At 50.0% G+C, this 19,040-nt stretch overlaps 1 protein-coding gene across 1 annotated transcript in view; it reads right to left on the bottom strand.

Annotated features, from left to right (window-relative positions):
• The window catches only part of AIFM3 (apoptosis inducing factor, mitochondria associated 3), a 186,289-nt gene that overhangs the window by 63,485 nt on the left and 103,764 nt on the right, over positions 1-19,040 (bottom strand). Inside the window, exon 10 of the mRNA XM_025216616.1 lies at positions 9,762-9,892. Coding sequence (XP_025072401.1) covers positions 9,762-9,892 — 131 coding nt within the window. The remainder of the gene's footprint in view (positions 1-9,761; positions 9,893-19,040) is intronic.

Raw genomic sequence — 19,040 nt, 5'->3', positions numbered from 1 at the left:
CCTGGGGGTGCAGGAAAACCCCAGGGCTGGAGGATTGCTGCAGGAGTGTTCCCTGTTGCCCCGGGGGTGTGGGAACACTCCCAGAGGTGGAGATCTTTGTAGGGCACCCCCAAGCCCTGAGCCTTAGGAATCTTGGCAGCTGTGATCCCCAGGGTCTGGGGGGATTTCATCCTCCCTCCCCTGCCCCAGCTCTAGGGATTGTGGCATCCAAGATCCTCAGGTCTAGTGGTGTAACAGGGGATCCTAACCCTGTTACTCAGCTCAGGGTGAAAGAGAAAGAGAAGGACAGAGGCCAGGGCTGGAAAGTTATAGAAAGAGGACCTGCAGCAGTGAGCCAGAACCTTGTCCCTGTAAGACAATGCAGGCATAGGCACAAGGGTTGTCAGTTAATTAAAAGATGAGACTTGTCTATGAAGAAGAGGAGGAGGCAGGCTATTGACCAGCTGAGTGCGCCCTCTGACATGTAAAAATCTGAATGATATCTGAGAAGGTGGAAGGAGAAGAAGTGAGAGGTCCACCCAGCCAGGGAGTACAGACTCCTGGGGTTGTGTGGGTACACAGGAGTTTTTGTCTTGTAGACTGCCAAGAACTTCAGCAGCTTGGAAGCTGAGAGGCCGGTAGGAGATAGCAGCAGCAGCACAGTCCAGCCAGTGACATTTTGATGCTACAAGTGAGAGGAGTGCCCTTAAAAAGGTAATGTTCCTTTTTATTGCTTTTTTCTTTTGTGAGTATTGACTTTGCTGGGTGGGCTGAGGGTGTGGCTGCAAGGGGAGCACAGAGCTCATGATGAAGCACCATTGAGGCACAGTGAGGGATAGTGCCTTTCCCTAGGCAAGGCAGAGACCAGAGAAAGGGTGGAAACTGGTAGGGCTGGAGGTTCTAAGCTGGATCCAGGCAGAATGGGCGTGGAGGTAGAAAGAGTCCAGCTAGAAAAAAGGGGGTGGAGGCCAGTGAACAGCCAAATCCCCAAGCGGTGTTTTAAGCTAATGATGGATTAGATGTTAATGAGGCGAGAAGCCTCCTATGATATCTGACACCAGTGAGGCATAGGCGTGACTATGGGGGAGTCAAGAGGTCACAATTAACACCCTTCAGGCTCAAATTGGGGAGTATCCCTGACAGGGACCACTCTTTCTGTGGAAGGTAGCATGCAAGTCTGGGAGACTACCCATCACACTGGGCACCTGGAAGTGACCAGCTCCTGTCCTGTTGGCAGCCTCCAAAATCTCTAAGAATTTTACATTAAGATTAAGTCATGGTAGGTGAGACTGGAGGTAGAGAATAGACTGGGGAAGTCTGTAGGTAGGCTGGTCCTATCACTAGTGGACCTCGCATGCCCATTGGACAATGTGAGCCTGTTTTAGGGGTTTTCCCACAACCCCAAGCCCTAGGAATCACAACAGCTGTGCTTCCTAAGGTCCAGGGGTTTCACATACCCCTGTGCCCTAGGAATTATAACAGCTGCAATCCCAAAGGTCATGGGTTTCATGTAGCCTTGAGCTGTAGGGGTCATGGCAACCACAAACCCCAGGATCCAGGGGTTTTCCACACCCACAAGCTCTAGGAATTGCAGGAGCCATGATCCCCAGGCTCTAGGGGTTTCATGCGCTCCTGAGCTCTAGGAATTGCAGCACCTGTGATCCCACGGATCTGGGAGTTTCCTGAACCCTGGAGTCCTAGTGATCATGGTAGCCACAATCCCCAGGGTCCGGGCTTTCCCACACCCCTGAGCCCTACAGATCATGGTAGCCATGATTCCAAAGTCTGAGGGTTTCCCACACCCCTGAGCCCTAGGAATCATGGAAGCTATGATCCCCAGGTTCCAGTGGTTTCACACACACCCCAGGCCCTAGGGATTGCAGCAGCCATGATCCCATGGATCTGGGGGGGTTTCCTGCACCCTGGAGCCACAGAAATCATAGCAGCCAGGATTCTCAAGGTCTGGGGGGATTCATGCAACCCTGAGCTCTAAGAATAATGGCAGCTGCAATCCCCAGGGCCGAAGGGTTTCCCACATCCCCAAGCCCTAGAGATCACAGCAGCTGTGGGTCTGGGGGTTTTACATACCTCTAAGCTGTACAGATCACAGCAGCCACAATCCCTAGGGTCTGGGTGCTTCATGCAACCCTGAGCCCGAGGGATCATAGCTGCTGTGATCCTCAGGGTCTGGGGCTTATCCATACCCCAGAGCCCTAGGGGTCATGGCAGCTGCAAATCCCAGGATCCACTGGTTTCACAACCCCCGCCAAGCCCTAGGGATCATAGCAGCCGTGATCCCATGGATTCAGGGAGTTTCCTGAACCCCAGAGCCCTAGGGATTATGGCAACCATGATCCCCAGGGTCTGTTGGGATTCATGTACTCCTGAGCAATAGGGATCATGGCAGCTGCAATCCCCAGGGTCTGGAGGTTTCCATGAACCTCTGACCCCTGAGGTCTATGGCAGCTGTGATCCCTGGGGTCCAGAGATTTCACAAACCCTGAGTTGTAGAGATCACAGCAGTTGCAGTCCCCAGGATCTGGGGGGTTTGCCATACCCCAGAGCCCTAGGGTTCTGGGAGCCGCAAATTGCATGGGTCTAGAGATTTACTGTGCTCCTAAGCCCAGGGATCATAATGATTGTGATCCCTAGGGTCTGGGCATTTTCTGCATCCCTGAACCTTAAGGATCACAGCAGTCTCCTATGTTAATACAGGAACATAGGACTGGAAGAAGCTTTCTGGGCAACTGAAACTAGTCCCCAGTATTGATACTTATACAGGTGATCAATTAATCTCTTAAACTTCTCTCTGATACACTAAGTAGACTAAGGACAGAATTTCCAAAAGTGTTAAAGTTATTTAGTTTCCCTAAAAAATCCCATTCTGAACCACTTCTGTCTCATCAGTATTTCCCACAGGTTCTCTCTCTCTCTCTCAATTTTTAATGTCCTTTTTTACGTAGTGGACACCAAAAGTAGATGCTTTGTTTTAATGGTGGTCTCATCAAGAACAAAAATAGAAGAATAAGAATATGAACAGAATTAGTGGTTACTGGGTCAGATCTGGGGAGTGGAGTGGTGCATTCATGCCCCCTCAAACTATAGAGTGCAAGCACAATGTGCTCACTGTCACCAGGAGCTCTGCTGTCAGCTGCTGGTCACCCCAGCCAGTTGCACCCTCTGCACCAGCAACCTTTCTGTCATATTCCACTTCTCAAAATCCTAAATTCACTTCTGAATGTTACCCATATTATCCATAAAAGTAGAAGGTTGTGTCATTATCCATAAGTGGGTCATAGTCAAGGATTCTTTATTTAAAGACAGTCATGGGATTGAGCCAAAAAAGATGAGAACATTCTTGACTATTAATAGACTTGGGAACTCATTCAGTGGCACTATTATTTTGTCCAAGCATCTACATTTGTACAGGACACAAAGCCCTTTTAGATGACTGAAATTCTGAAGGCATTCTGTTACTTTTTTCCTTAGATGTCTAGATCTAGGTGTCTCTGTCTGGGTGGCCAGATCTGGCTATGTGTCTCTGCCCTCATAGGGATGATGGGATGGGGTAATCACCCCCTTGAGGAAGCAGGACCCAGGGGCTAGGGACAGACATTAAAGAAGCCAGAGCCCAAATTGTTTCAATCTTCTGCCGGGTTCAGGGCCTGCCAGTGTCTTGGAGGTGGCCTGGGAAGCCCACTCTCCAGCCAGCCCCCAACTGTGCTGCTGGGCTGGGCTGTCACACAACCATAGCAGGCTGGGAAGGGCCCCAATGCCACAAGCTGGTCCTGCAGGGCCCTTCCCAGCCAGCTGGGGCTCCATGACAGCTCCACTGGGCTTGGGCACTGGGAGCCACGCAGCCCCCATGGGCCCGGACTGGCCCCTCTGCCTCTGCCCTCAGCAGCTGGCGAGGCAGGTGAATGGCAGGGGCCATGCCAGTCACCTCTGGCCATGCTCCCTCCCCTGCCACTGGATTCAGGAGGGTAGGGGGGAATGACTGGGTGACAGTGGCTGCAGTCCCCCGGTAGGGAGGGAGGGGAATAAACCCCCTCCATACTCCCTTTGCCTCAGGGAGCCATGCCTCTGGCAACGCCTGTGGTGGCCGGAACCAAAGAAATTAATAAGCAATAAATATGTGCTTCTTGGAGGCATTTGGAATTTTTTTCTAATATAAAGCTTGTATTTTTGTAACCCGCAAATGTAACTTGTAACTGTGGAACTGACTAGGCCCCAAAGACAAAGCTATAGCTGTAAAATTAGCTGACCTAACGGTTTTTGCTCAGAGTTCAGCCTTGATGATAAAAACTAGATTCAACCGCCTGGCATACCCAGCACATTCCAGGAAAGCACGTCTCAAGAAAGCATAGTCAGAGAAATCTAAAGGGGTTGGATTTAGGCGGAGCAATGTTAATTTCAAACCTGAAGATGCTGCACTGTAATTTGCTTATTGGATAAACCTGAGTCTGGGTAGTAACCTTTTATAATAATTTTTAACACCTTTTAATCCCATAGGGTAACAGATATAGGGCAAGATTGTGAGTGGCTCTAAAGCAAACAGATTAGCATAAGACTAAGTACAAAAAGCACATGCATCGGGTAACTAGCAGGAAGGAGGGAATAGAATGGTAATTGCTTTTCTAAGCCCAGACCCAAACTCCTGGTGTGAGTGAGGATCATATCCTGATCAAGGGATCTTCCCCGGTAATCCCTCCAACAGCGTCAATCGGGGACACCTGACTTCTCTGGAATCACTTGGCGCGCACCTGGCATTGAGGGACTATCAATAAGTTGCCAACCCATGTCTGTCTGTTTGCTGTTTTAAACAGCCTAGTGGCTGATACCCTCACAGTGCTCATTTGGCCTGCAACAGATTGATCTATCTGTTGTTATTATCTATTGTTATTATTTACTATTAGCTCTTTAATACTGCATTATCTGCTTATCGCATTTTATCTTTCTGTTAACTGTTGTGTGTGTCTGTGTAAGCTATAATAAATTTGCCTTTGCTTCACTTCCAACTATGCCTCCTTGATCCCGAAACAAACAGGCTGATACAGTTGCAGCACCCAGTCAGCCTGCAACTAAATTGATACACTCACAGTGCCCAGCTGGCCTGTGACAAACGCCTCCACCCCTGCTCCAGCTAGAGAGCAGAGGGGAGGGGCCAGCCCAGCTCTCTGGAGCAGAAAGCACAGCCCCACCCAGGGCTGCAAAGTATCTTGGATGCTGGGGGACTCTGATTTAACTTAAATCAGGAAGGTGTCTGGGACAGAAGTTACATAAACCGATTTGACCCAAATCAGTTAAGTCTGATACATTCAACCAGGTTTACTTAAATCCAGTTTTGGTCATTTTGAAACTGGTTTATGTGCACTGAACTTCTATTCTGTTACAGGTTTAAACCAGTTTCTGATCACTTAAACTGGTTTATGTGTAACTTCTGTCCCTATCTTAGGCATCCCTATCCCTGTCCCTAGCCTAGGGGTCATAAGATATATAGTCGTAGTCGGGGTGCTGCCAGGTAGAGCAGGGCTTCAAGCCCCACCCATCCAGAGCAGCAGCAATCTCTGCAAGCAACAGATGAAGTGGATGCCCTTGAAACTGTATCCTGGGTCGAAGTGAGAGTGGCAAGCCCCACCCCCCACCCTAGGTACTGACACCTCCAAGGAGAATAGCAATGGCTTAGCAGCACAGGGCTGCTTGGTCTTTCAAACTTAAAACAGATCACAACAGTGGCAGAGAGGAGGCTTGCTATTGCAAAATGGCTGCTCTTTGGGCTCAACTCTTTGGCCTGAGTAGGACTTAGTTTCATAGTTTCATAGTAGGTAGGGCTGGAAGGGACCTGAGCAGATCATCAAGTCCAACCCCCTGCCACGGCAGGAAAAAGTACTGGGGTCAAACGACCCCGGCAAGGTGTTCGTCTAACCTCCTCTTAAAGACCCCCAGGGTAGGAGCCAGCACCACTTCGCTTGGAAGTTGGTTCCAGATCCTAGTCGCCCTGACTGTGAAGTAGCGCCTCCTGATGCCTAGTCTGAATCTACCCTCTGCCAGCTTGTGACCATTATTTCTAGTCACTCCTGGTAGTGCTCGGGGGAACAGGGACTCCCCCAACGCCTGCTGGTCCCCCCTGACTAATTTCTAACAGGGCACTAGATCCCTCCCTCAGCCTTCTCTTGTGGAGGCTAAACAGGTTCAGGTCCCGTAGCCTCTCCTCGGAGGCCTGCCCTGCTGGCCCCTGATCATGCGAGTGGCCCTCCTCTGGACCCGCTCCAAGTTGTCCACATCCCTCCTGAAGTGCGGCACCCAGAACTGGACGCAGTACTCCAACTGTGGCCTGACCAGCGTTGCATAGAGGGGGGGGATCACCTCCTTGGACCTGCTCGAGATGCATCTGTAGATGCATGACAAGGTGTGGTTGGCCTTCCTGACCTTCTCCTCTTCTATTTGGTCTTGGCCCAAACTAGCCCACTTGACTCAGGGCTCCTACCCCACTGCAGGGTCTCCCTTTCCAGGGTTCCACCCCTCTGGGCACCAGCTCTCCCACTGGGCCCTATCAACTCTGGTTGTGCCCCTAAGGTCCCAATTTCCTTAAGGGCTATAATCATGGCCTTCTGTCAACCCCATAGCCATGCCCATGCCTCACAGATATTACTTCAACCTCTGGTGCACTGGGCCCTCTGGCCCTGCCCCCTTGTGCACCGGGCCTTCTGTCCTGATGCTCTGGCCCACCAGGTCCCTGGCTGTGGTTGGACCACTTTCTGTCTTTCTCTCCCTTTAACTAGACCTTTGCCTTTTCTTCTGCAGAGTACTTTCCACACCTGTGGCCTCCACATCATCCCCATAGCCACTGCCCAAACTTCCCATTTGCTGCCAGCTAATGATTAAACATTATGCCTCATCCCAATAATTATGCATCCTGCCATGATGTCTAGCATGGCAGGACATGTGATTTTTGGAATAAAGCCAAAAATACCTCAGATCTTAATTGCACCAACATATTAACATTTACCAGGGACCTAGTAGAATGCCACCCTAAAAGTTTACCTGGTACAAAGTATATATTTTTAATTGATCTATTTATATCAGCACAACTTTGTGTGCGGACACTGTACATCAGTTCAAATCTGGCTTATTTTCACTTAGTATGGGCACATCTATACGAGACATTTACTGTGGAGTTGCCCAATTAGCTTGTCAGTAAGCACCTGAGCATCTATGCTATTAGGACAGACTAAACTAGTTAACTCTGCCGTAGAGGACAGTACTTGTAAATACAAGTACTATCCTGCAGCAGGATTTTTTTTTACTCCCCAGCAAAGCACTTGTAGACACTGATGACTGATGAGGCTGACTGGGGCATCAGGGTGCTTCAGTGTGGGGTCTGCCTGACTGTTAGCCCCACACTGAAGCACTTGTGCCCTAGCCAGCCCCTCCACAGCATGTTGAGTCAGGTTGAAGCTACCCAGGACTGGCAGGCTGATCCCTCCCCACCTTCCCAGGCCTCCAGCCAGCCACAGCTGCTTCGATCTGGCTCAGTGTGCTGCAGTCCTGGGCACATGTTCAACTGCAGTGCCTGGGAGTAATACATTCTGGTGTGATATGTGCCAGAGTTTATTGCTGCTGTGTCAATACATTTTACAGGTGCAAGCTAAATTTACCATTTTAAGCATGTACAATAATCCACATGCACAGTTGCATTAAACTATTGTAAATGAACTGGTACAACTTCTATGTATAGACCTGCCCTGAACTTCAAGTTTACTGTAGCTTTTGCAATCCCTAGGACCCTGAGACAGAAGTATAAAAGCTGGAAAAGAGTATTTAACACTAAATGTTAGTGGGCATGTCTACACATGTAGACTATTTTACTGTGCATTAAAGCATCACATAAAAACCTGTGACAGTATGCTAATATGTAGTAAAAGTCTACTTTTTAAAAGTCTACCATCTTTACCTTTTCCTGAGCCTGATGAAAGGCGTGTGAGCCTGAAAGCTTGCAGAAAAAGGTATTTTTTTTGCAAATTCTCAGTTGGTCCAATACTGGGGTTTTCATCCTTTTTGGGTCAGTGTACCCCCAGTGGCCAGTTGAGAAGGAGTCCCCCAGCGGCTGACTGACAAACGGGGTGGTCCCCCAGTGGCTGACTACTGGGGGACTACTTTCAGTGGAAGTGCTGGAGGCACAGCGGCAGTGGAAGTGTTGGCACCTGCTGCCGAGTACCTCCTGAGGTCTTCCCAAGTATCCCCGGGGTACGCGTACCCCGGGTTGAAAACTCCTGGTCTAATAAAAGGTATCATCTCTGAACCAAGAGTTCTAGATTTTTGCATTTTTTGTCTCAGACCAACATGGCTGCCAAATACATCCCTGAAACATGGAAGATGCTGAAATTTAGCCAATTTTTGGATTATAAACTTCATTGCTGAACAATAAGAAAGATTTCTACACTTCCCTGCTTGCCATCTGACACCAACAGGGAAGGAATCCTGCTTGATCTGCACCATAGGTGACGTGTAGGTCTTCACCAATTAACTTTCCCTGAGGCTGGTGGAGGGCGAGAGAGCCCAAAAGCCTGCAGAAAAAGATTTTTTTTGCAATTTCTCAGTTGGTCTAATAAAGGTATCATCTCTGAACCAAGAGCTCTAGATTTTTGCATTTTATTACATATTATGCATCAGTAAAATAGCGTGCAAATGAACTACTTGAAAAGACACATTAATGCATGTGAAGACGTGTCCACTAAGGACTCGCTGTTACTCCTACTACCTGGGCAGCCACATGGCTCTCATCACAGTCTATATTCTGAAACTCTAATAAAGCTTTTTGTCACAGGCTTCCACAGAAGTAGGAGAAGGTGTATTGAGCTGTAGGCATCTGTATGATTAGGGTGTTTTCCAAGGCCACAAATAGTATAATACTTAAGATATTGTTATTATTTCAAAAATTGTCTATTGTCATATCACATGCCAAACCAGCTGGAAGTGTGCTCTCAGAACTGTGCTAAAACAATCTGAGTCTGTGTATGGTGAGGGGTGCTCCCAACTACCAGCAAGGCCTGCTTGGGTGGGCTCCCTCTGACTCTGTAGCCCAGTTTCACTGGCAGGTTCCCCTTCAAGCAGGGGTGGGCAATTATTTGGGCCTGCAGGCCACATGGGGAGTTCTGGTGTGTTGTTGCGGGTCAGGTCAGCAGCCTCCCCACACAATAGCTCACAAAAACTCTCCGAGTAGTCCCATCCCATCCACCTAGCCATGTGTCCTGACTACATGGGTCCCAGCCAGTCTCCATGGAGAACCTGGGATTGTGGGGCCATGACTCAGGGCAAAGCCGAGATCCACTCCCCGCATGTCCCTGCCCTTAGAACTGGTGCCCATCACAGGAGTGTGCAGGCAGCAGATCATGGCTCTGCTCTGTGCTTGGCCGGGATGGGACTGGGGCTGGGATCCAGGGGAGTAGCATTCAGGAGTGGGATGGGTGGGTGGAGGAGGGGGACCAGGGCTGGGATTGGGGGGGCCTGGCCCCATACTGTCAGTGCCCTATGATCCCAGCCCCAGTCCCACCTGTCCACTCCTGGATGCTGCTTCCCTGAATCCCATCCCTCACTGAGGGTGGAGCAGAGCCGTGATACAGTCATGGACTGTATTTTTCCCACCCCTGCCTTAAAGCTAGCTAGAATCTGCTAGTCACCTAGGAAACTGGGGAACTGTAAAGATAATTTCAAAGGGAAAATACTGCTGAAAGGCCCCTCTATGAAATGCCTGGCATATTCTTCCAAAGAAGAAAGCTCACCAAGGAAAGAGGCTCCCACTACAATGACATTCTTGCTGGTAGCCAGTTTTACAACCCGGTTGGCATCTTCAGGGGTTCGGATGTTGAAAACATTCTCCACTTCTTTGCCTTTACAGCTAAGGGTTTTGGGTCTGAAAAATACAAATTTAGAAAAAGCCATTTTAGTTCTAATTTTTGGTTTTCATATACATTTCCTCTGTTAACTGACATGTCATGACAAGATCCTCAAAAGGCCAGTATACTGCTGCATTTAACTTCAAGTAATCTGACAATGCTCCTGTCACTGCTAGACATGCAGTAGTGTCTCCAGTCATTTCTAGATATTAATTCTTATTCAATCTTGACCTTAACCCCCCTTTTCTGTCAGAAAGGGTAGCAACATATTTTTTTTTAATATTTTTTTCTTTTCCATTCTGATAGATACACCCAACCCTGATCCAACCCCACAGCCAACTTTTTCTAGCTGTGCAAGGGAAGGGAGACTTTGTAGCCAGTTTCATTGATCCATTTCCTTTGGCTTACAAGGCCTTGGCTACAATACTTCTCTTCAAGGAACTGAAGGTAAATCCTATCAGGGTACAGGTGGGAGGGGGAACAAACTTTCAGGAGTCCAGCAGCAGCAAACAGAAATAGTGTCTCAAGGTGTCTTGAAAAGCTGCCAGATATTGAACGTGTACCACAGGGCATCAACCAAGATAAGTGGAGCAATTCACTTGATTTGTCTATTGTTTCAGGCTTCCAGCAGACTCAGGAAAGTGACGCTGCATTGGTTACAAATGATTTATTTTCCAAGGGTATTTCTAAGACTATGAGGACTATAAAAATATTACCTAACAGAGAAATCTGATTCCAGGGAGAAATTCTGTGACTAGGAGTGAATTCAGCAGACTCTGGATGAAGAATGAATGGGGCCTGTAGGTATAGCTTGCTTTGGGGACACTGAAAGAACCTGAATCAATTGACTATCAGGCCAGGATACTGTATATATTTGGGAAGTCTACTGAGGAGGACATTTTGGTCAAGTGGAATGGATGGATATATAGTAGTGTAGTATCCATTATCCGTCCCAAGGATCCTTACCATCTACTAATAAAAGTCAATCCATTATCCATCCCAAGGTGGGTCTTCAATCCCCCAGCAGAATCTGACGCCCCACGCCCTGCAACTGTCGAAGCGCTGACCCCCATCCCCCGGCGGAGGGGTTTGAGGATGCATTGATGCCACAGGAAGTGGAAGCCCACCTCAAGAGGACCAGGGACACTGCCCCTGGCAGGGATGGTATCAGGTACAGTCTCCTCAAAAAACATGACCTAGGCTGCCTTGTTCTTTCTATTCTTTTCAACAGGTGCACAGATTTCCGGCGCATGCCCGCTGTCTGGAAGAGGGCCATGATGGTCCTCATTCACAAGTGTCATGACCCAATGATTGTGTGTGCGCTTCGGCACTGCAGAATTATTTCCCACCACATGGAGCTTTCTTTGCACAGTGCAATTCTCAGCTGCAGAGAGAAAACCCCGGTGCAAAGGAGTTCCCGTCACCTGTATGTAAATTTGTTTCCCACTATTGGCTGTTTCTAAATTATTCCCACGTGGTGGCTAGCGATTGGCTTGCTAGTCGTATAAGAGGTTTGAGCAGTTTCCGCCCAAGTTGATAGAGGACTCCACAACCATCTCGTGGGGACTCTGAGCACACGGCAGAGTAATAGAAACTTTGTGTGTGTCTCAGAGGAGTTTGGCGGCCTGTTCAACCACCAACCTCTTCCCATCTCGTTCGTTAAATTCTTAAGACGTATCTACAGTTTTGTGCACTCGTCAAGGGTATCCAGAGCTCTGTCGTGTTTGTTTTTGTGGAGCCTAGCAAACTCCGTGCGTGTGTCTTTGGTGGAGCCTAGCAAACTACACTTGTGTTTGTCTGTAACTGCAACTCAAGAAAGTTTTTCCTGCCTGCACCGCGACCACCTACAGTGTAAGTAAAACAATCTTTAATTAACCGCTACGAATCGGTGCCTAATTCTAGTCGGTCGTGCAAAAGTACCTGCCCTACCATTGCGGGCTCCCGGCCACAGCCCGCCGCACACCCCCGAAAGCCTCGGACCGCTCCCGGCCCGCACAACAAGAAGGGAGACCTGACCGATCCAGGCAACTGGAGACCCATCGCCCTGCGCTCCACCATCACCAAGCTATACGCCAGCTGCCTGGTGGCCCGCATCACCGACTGGGCAGTGACAGGCAGGGCTGTCAGTCGGAGCCAGAAGGGCTTCATGTCAACAGAGGGCTGCAACAAGCATAATTTCACCCTCCAGATGGCCCTAGACAATGCCTGAAGGACCAGGAAGCAGTGTGTGGTGGCGTGGCTGGACACCTCCAATGCCTTCGGCTCCATGCCCCACCGCCACAGCTCCGGCACCCTCTGAGAGCTGGGCCTACCAGATGGTGTCATGGACCTGGTGCAAGAGCTCTACCACAGATGCACCACAACCGTCCGTGCCACCAACAGAGACACCGCGGAGATCTCCATCCGGTCGGGGGTGAGACAGGGCTGCCCCCTCAGCCCCATCATCTTCAACCTAGCCATGGAACCGGTCCTTCGAGCCGTGGCAGGCGGTCCCGGCAGGCTCAACTTTTACAGCCAGAAGTTGAGCGTTCTGGCCTATGCCGATGACCTCGTTCTCCTCACCCCCGACACCACCCAGCTAAAGCAGATGCTGGATGTGACATCCGAGGCGGCCAGGTGGATGGGCCTGCGCTTCAGCGTCACCAAGTGCACCTCTCTGCACATCAATGGCAGGCAGAAGAGCCACGTCCTGGACTCCACCCTCACAATCCAGGGCCAGGCGATGAGGCACCTGTACAATGGAAAGGCCTACTGCTGCCTGGGGACACCCACTGGCCACCGGGCCAAGCAGATGCCGGAAGAGACCATCAAAGGGATCGTGTAGGATGCCCACAAGCTGGACTCGTCCCTGCTGGCCCCCTGGCAGAAGATAAGACGTGGTGAACACCTTCCTCATCCCCCAAATCGCGTTCATCCTGAGAGGCTTGGCGGTCCCCAAGACCCCCCTCAGAAGGCGGATGCCAAGATCCGGCGGCTGCTCAAGAAGTGGCTGCACCTGCCGCTAAGGGCCAGCAACGAGGGCCTGCACATCCCCTACTGGCAGGGAGGTGCCAACATCCCCCTCATGGGAGACCTCTGCGACATCATGGTGGTCACCCACGCCTTCCACCTTCTGACCTGCTCAGACGCCATGGTAAGTATCATTACTGCCAGCGCCCTCGAGGAGACCACCCGCAAGAGGATCACGAGACAGCCGACCGGACATGACTTGGCCACCTTCCTCAGCGGCTCGCTGGAGGGCAAGTTCAGCAGAGATGGTGGGGACTTTGCCTCATGGTAGAGCTGAGTCCACAATGCCACATGCCGCCTCGGGAAACGCATTGGCTGCACCTGGACCTGGACCGAGGAGCGCCGGGAGCTGGGAGTCTCCCTGCAACCAGCTCTGCATGCTGACCGTGTCACCATGATGCCCCGCACAAGGACCTTCCTGGAGAGGTCCTGAAGGACACCGTCCGAAACTAGTACGCCAGCGACCTGAGGGCCAAACCCGACCAGGGCAAGGTCTTCAACGTCACCTCAAAGTAGGACTCCAGCAACCACTTCATGCCCAGTGGGAGCTTCATGAACTTCACGACTGGTGCTTCCTCCACCATGCCTGCCTCAACTGCCTGCCTCTGAACTGGGCCATCCGCTTTGGCCACTGGGACAAGAGGCTGGCAGCTCTGCCACAACACTGTCCAGGACCACCTGGTGAGGGCCATCCCGGCTGCAGCGGGGGAGATCTCCGTGAACCGCACCATCCTGGGCTGCGAGAGCCAGATGCGACCTGACATTGTCATCATGAATGAAGAGGCCAAGAAGGTTGTGATCATGGATGTAACCATCCCCTTTGAGAACTGGCACCAAGCCTTCACCGACGCCCGGGCTTGCAAATGGGAGAAGTACACCCTGCTGGCCGACGTCCCGAGGGGCCGTGGCTATGACGTGATGATCGATGCGCTCATCATGGGAACGCTTGGAGCCTGGGACCCCAGCAATGAGCGTCCTGCATGCCTGCCGTGTCTCCCGCCGCTATGTAAGATGATGCACTGCTTCATGGTGTCCAACACCATCCGTTGGTCCCATAACATCTATGTGGAACACATCACGGGCCACCGCCAGTACTCCGACCCCACCAGACGAACCGCCGCTGGACTAGACCCAGAGGGGACCGCCTGAACCCCCCTTCTGCATCAGATAGACTTCACTTTGAGAGGATTCTTCAGCAACGGACGAAGAGGACCCCTGCGATGAGACTCTATATGGACTGAGACACTTTCTTCGAACCACTTCCTCCACCATTGAGGACCACTGTAATGAGATTGTGTGTATCTATCTTCTTTCTCTCTCAGCATTGCAAACTCCCTTCCTCCCCTTCCCCCTTCCCCCGGGCTTAGTTGGCTCACATTGTATTTCCTGTAACCTAGTTGGGTTCCCCTCCTCACCCTCATCCCTCTAATGTTAGTCCCTCACTCAGGCGATATGTGTTTCCCTACTGGCTCTGTCATCTTTTTTGGATTCACAATCCTAAACATTTACTAATAAAAGTCAATCCATTAGCCAGTATATTAATTTTTCTTACTGTTGCTGGGTAATTTGGAAAATTATTCCACTAGTAATTATTGTCAAGGGGTCTCATATGATTCCAAAAGACTAAATCTTATTTTTAGAAGTGACCTTGATGCCAAAATTTCAAAGGCATGTAGATATCTAGAGCAGGGGTTTTCAATCTTGGTGGGGGGAGGGAGGGAAATAGCAGCGCAGAGTGGTGGGTGGTGGTGGCAGTGGCCGCTACATATGGGCCTCCTCACCCCCCTGCATCCAGCCAGCCAGGTGGTGCCTGTGCAGCCTGCAGAGGGGCACTGCTGCCCTTGCCCCCCTGTCCCTGCTCCTGGGAGGTGGCAGTGCGGGGTGATGGGTGGTGGTGCTCCATCCCTGACTGTTTGTGCATACCCCCTAGGGCCTTCCCAAGTACCCCTGAGGGTACGCATAGCCCCAGTTGACAACCCGTGACCTAAAGGATGCAGGGTCAGGGGTTGTCAACTGGGCCCTATTCGATTCAGATTTGGCCCAAATCAGGGACAGTGATTCAATTCGCTGATTCGGATCACTGTCCCCTATTCGATTTGACCGAATCTGAATCTGAAGATACGATGCTGATTCAGAGAATCAGCGATTGGGTCATAGACACAGCTTTAAAAGTTTTTTCTATATACCTCGAGGTACCAGGCATGGCTCATGAATGCTGCAATGGTGGGGCAGACCGAATGTCCCACAGGAGCATGGGGGAGCCCCTCGTATGCTCGGTGGTGAACCTGGAAGTGGACCAGAAGTACTTCCGGTCCACTTCCAGGTCTGCTGTTAAGTGTGCTGGGGAGCCCTCTGTGGGATGCTCCACTTTCCCCAGCATCACAGCATTCATGAGCCACCTGCTAACTTGAGGTATATAGAAAAAACATTTAAAGCTGTGTCTATGGCCAAATCTTTCCAAATCTCTCCAAATCTATTTGGAGGGTTCCAATTCAATTCAGAGAGATTAAAGGGTCTCCTGATTTGATTCAGAGATTTGGCCACCAAAATTGGGCTGAATCTCTGCTGAATCGAATCAGTGACCAAAGCTTTGCACAGCCCTAATGCAGGGTCTTATAGGCACCTGGATGCATCGTTAGAAGAATCTTGGAAAATCTGGTCCCAAGGACCTAAATTGCTTATGAAAATATGCTTAGACTTTTAAGTCGATTAGACAGTTTTAAAATGTTATTTTGGGTGCCTAGAGCTGGTCTCTCAGACACCTGGATCTGTTTTTAAAACATTTTTCAAACAGTAGGGTAAAATATGAACTTTTAATTTACTTTTGAATCTTGCTAGTTAGCTTTTTAGAGTAAAGTAAAAAAACACTGAGAACAATCTCCTGTGTTTATGTGCATATTCCTCCAGCAGTCACCCCATGGGCAGGAGGTAAGAGATAGTAACCTCAAGCAAGATTTTTCTTGAAAGTCTAAATCACATAGTTATGGGTGAGGTGCATCAAGCTGTGGATGAAATGCTGGGTCCTGTGAAACGCAACCGGTCAGACTACATAATCCTAAATTTCTTTTAGTCTTAGACATATGAACCTATGAATAATCCCGTGTGAAAGTATTACCTTTCCTTGGTGTCTCTGTGGAGGTGGAGTGGGCATGTGTGCATTTCTCGAGTCTATCATTGTCACACCTGGGTTCTAACACTTCCCTTGGCACATGGACTAGATCTGTTGAGAGGATTGAGAAGGGAAGAGTAACTCAGAAGTGGATGAGTATTGCTACATCATGGGAAATGAGAAATCTACTTATGGAGGGTCCTGTCTAGAACACCTCCACTCTTTTAGTATGCACAGTGCCTCTGCAGTACTACAAGTATGTAATGATACCATATACAAGCAGCCAGGTTAAGGCTACATAGTTCAGTGGTCAAAAAGCAACACATATGAACATTACTGCAATACATGCAAATATAACTTGAACCACAGAATCCTAAGGAAGTGCCCTAAACACTAGCTTCTAAAGCCATTTTTTTGCGTCAGTGTAACATATGTACTTAAATACAAGACAAGGGTTACACCCCCCACCCCAATCAGCATTGGAAAAAAAACTCTTTGTCTTATATTTGCATACAAAGAAACCTAATTAAATACTTTAGCTGTCATTAAACTGCTGTCAAAAAAAACATGTGTTCAGTAATGGAAACCAACTATGAAGTTGATTAAGTGCTGCCAAAACTAAGGATGACTATAAAACACATAGTCCATATTGGGGACACATGCTGATGGAAACCTACCACAAGGATTTTTGAGTCATTCAAGAACCATGTGCAGCCCTACTACCAGCAAACATCTTCCATCCCCACCTGGGGCTTCAGGTACTTTCAAATCCTTTAGCGGGCATCCCGGAAGCTTGGGGTTCAGATGCCCTTGAGTTTTGCTTGCCCTCAGCCATATAGATACAGGAGCAAGCTAGGGAGGAGACTCCCATTTCCATAAAGTTGTCATGTAGCTGAGATCCTCCTACTGGAAACTGGCCAGTGGGAAGCTAACTATGAGGCTCTTGTAGGGAGCCCTGTCTGCAAGCAGACAAGGGTGCAACCTTCCATTACACAAGGATTTTTTTTTTTTTAAAGGACAATTTTTCGTGTTCCAAGTCAAATCAGCCAAATCAATTCCAAATCCATAAGTCATTCAAGAACTATATGTGGCCCTACTACTGGCAAACATCCTCCACCCCTGCCTGGGGCTTCAGATGCTTCCAAATCCTTTGGTGGGCATCCTATGTGCAAGCCGAAGCCCAGAGGCTTGGGGTATGAATGTCCCCAAGTTTCACTTGCCCTCAGCCATACGACTGCAGGAACAAGCTAGGGAGAAGTCTCCCATTTCCACAAAGTGGACATAAAGCCAAGATCTTCCCACTGGAACCGAAAGTGGGAGGTTAACTATACATTACCTCTGCCTGGATTCTACCCCTTGCCAGAAAAGCAGTTATCCCCAACAACTAGGAAAACTGCCTTAGTGGTCATGGTGTTTCTCCTAGATAAATTACAGCCCACATCAATAAAATTTATGATTGCACCCATTAAATGCAGTCCTCCCACCCTAGTGCTGACTCTTTAAAGTCATTGTGAGCCACTATATTGTATACTGTTGGCTTCCTCTTCACTTCCACAGCTGAGTTGTACCTTTCTTCCTCATTTCCAATCATTCATATTTCTTCACCAGCCTTAAATACCTGGCAAACATCACCAAACAGGGCCCCAAACGGTTCACCCAGAATCCCTGTGTTGCAAATGATTAGTATGGCCCTGCCCTCCATGAAGTGAAGCTGGACCAGGTTGCCCTCCACCTCATAGATTCATAGATGTGAGGGTCGGAAGGGACCTCAACAGATTATTGAGTCCGACCCCCTGCCTAGGCAGGAATGAGTGCTGGGGTCAGATGATCTCATCTGCGTATAAAATTTTGGGGGAATCCCAGGACTTGTGACAAGAATACCCAGTTCCAGTCATGAGTGAGGAGCTAATTAGTACATGAATCCTTTGGGGGCGGGGGAGGGGGTGATATCTGGAGTACACATACTTACTAAGCAGGGCTGAGCTGTGGGATCACCATGCTTGGAAGGCTGTTGACTCTGCTGGGCCCAGCCCAGTTACCTATATGGTAAATTATAAGCCTTTGGGCTTTGGACTAATACCATTAGGAGGAGTATATGTACTCCTGATAGTGACAGATTTCAGAACCCTGACCAGAGAAGTCATCCTCTATGGCAGTGGTCTCCAACCATTTTAAGTAGGAGATCACCTTTGGAATTTAAAAGCAACCCAAGATCTACCATGTACCACACACCATGCTGTGCCCCCTCCCCTCCGCCCAGCAGGTAAGCCGGGGGCGGGGGTGCAGATCAGGCAGAGGGAGAAAAAATTATCTGGGGGCAAGCCTCCCCATCAGGTACATGTGTGGGAGAAGCGGGGGAGGGGCAGATCAAGGCTCCAGCCCTAGCCCCACTTCCTCCCTCATTGCTGGGGCCTTGATCTGCCACCCCTCCAACAGCAAGGAGGAAGGGAGGGGGGTTGGAGGGGCAGGCCCTGCACATCCAGGGCACAGGATGAAGCAGTGAGCGGTTTGTCTGGGGGCCACAGGGAGGGGTGGCATGCACTCTGGCAGGGCATGTGGTGGTGTGTGTCCCCGGATCTGCACACCAGCCGAGCCAGCCACCACTGCAGGCTGGGGCTGAGGCTGGGGCTGTGTTTGGTGGTGCTGAGATTGGAGCTATATGGGGGGTTGCAAGCTCCTGAAAATTCAGTGTAGCCCCTGCTCCCAGCAGTGCTATCTGGCCTGACCACAGTACGGTGCAGTGCAGCACAGAGCAGAGCAGACTGCCACCATGAAGAGCATGGCACTGTCTTCCCTTTCTCCCACCCCCTCCACCACAGGATCAGTGTGGGGCATGGGTTGGGGCTGGAAGGCAGCACTGCGCTCTTCACAGTGGCGGTCTGGTCTGCTCTGCTCTGCGCTGCACTGCAGTTGGGCAGTGGTGCTGGGAGCAGGGGCTATGGTGAATTTTTGGGTGCCTGAAGACCTACACATAGCCCCTCTCCCAGCACTGCCCGGCAAAGCGCGGGCCCCAGCTCGCAGTGGCAGCTGGCCCAGTTGGCATGCAG

Source organism: Alligator sinensis, unplaced genomic scaffold, assembly GCF_000455745.1.
Source record: "Alligator sinensis unplaced genomic scaffold, ASM45574v1 scaffold295_1, whole genome shotgun sequence".
Lineage (NCBI taxonomy): Eukaryota > Metazoa > Chordata > Crocodylia > Alligatoridae > Alligator > Alligator sinensis.
Note: the sequence above shows the minus strand (reverse complement) of the source record. Positions and strands in the feature narration are given on the sequence as shown.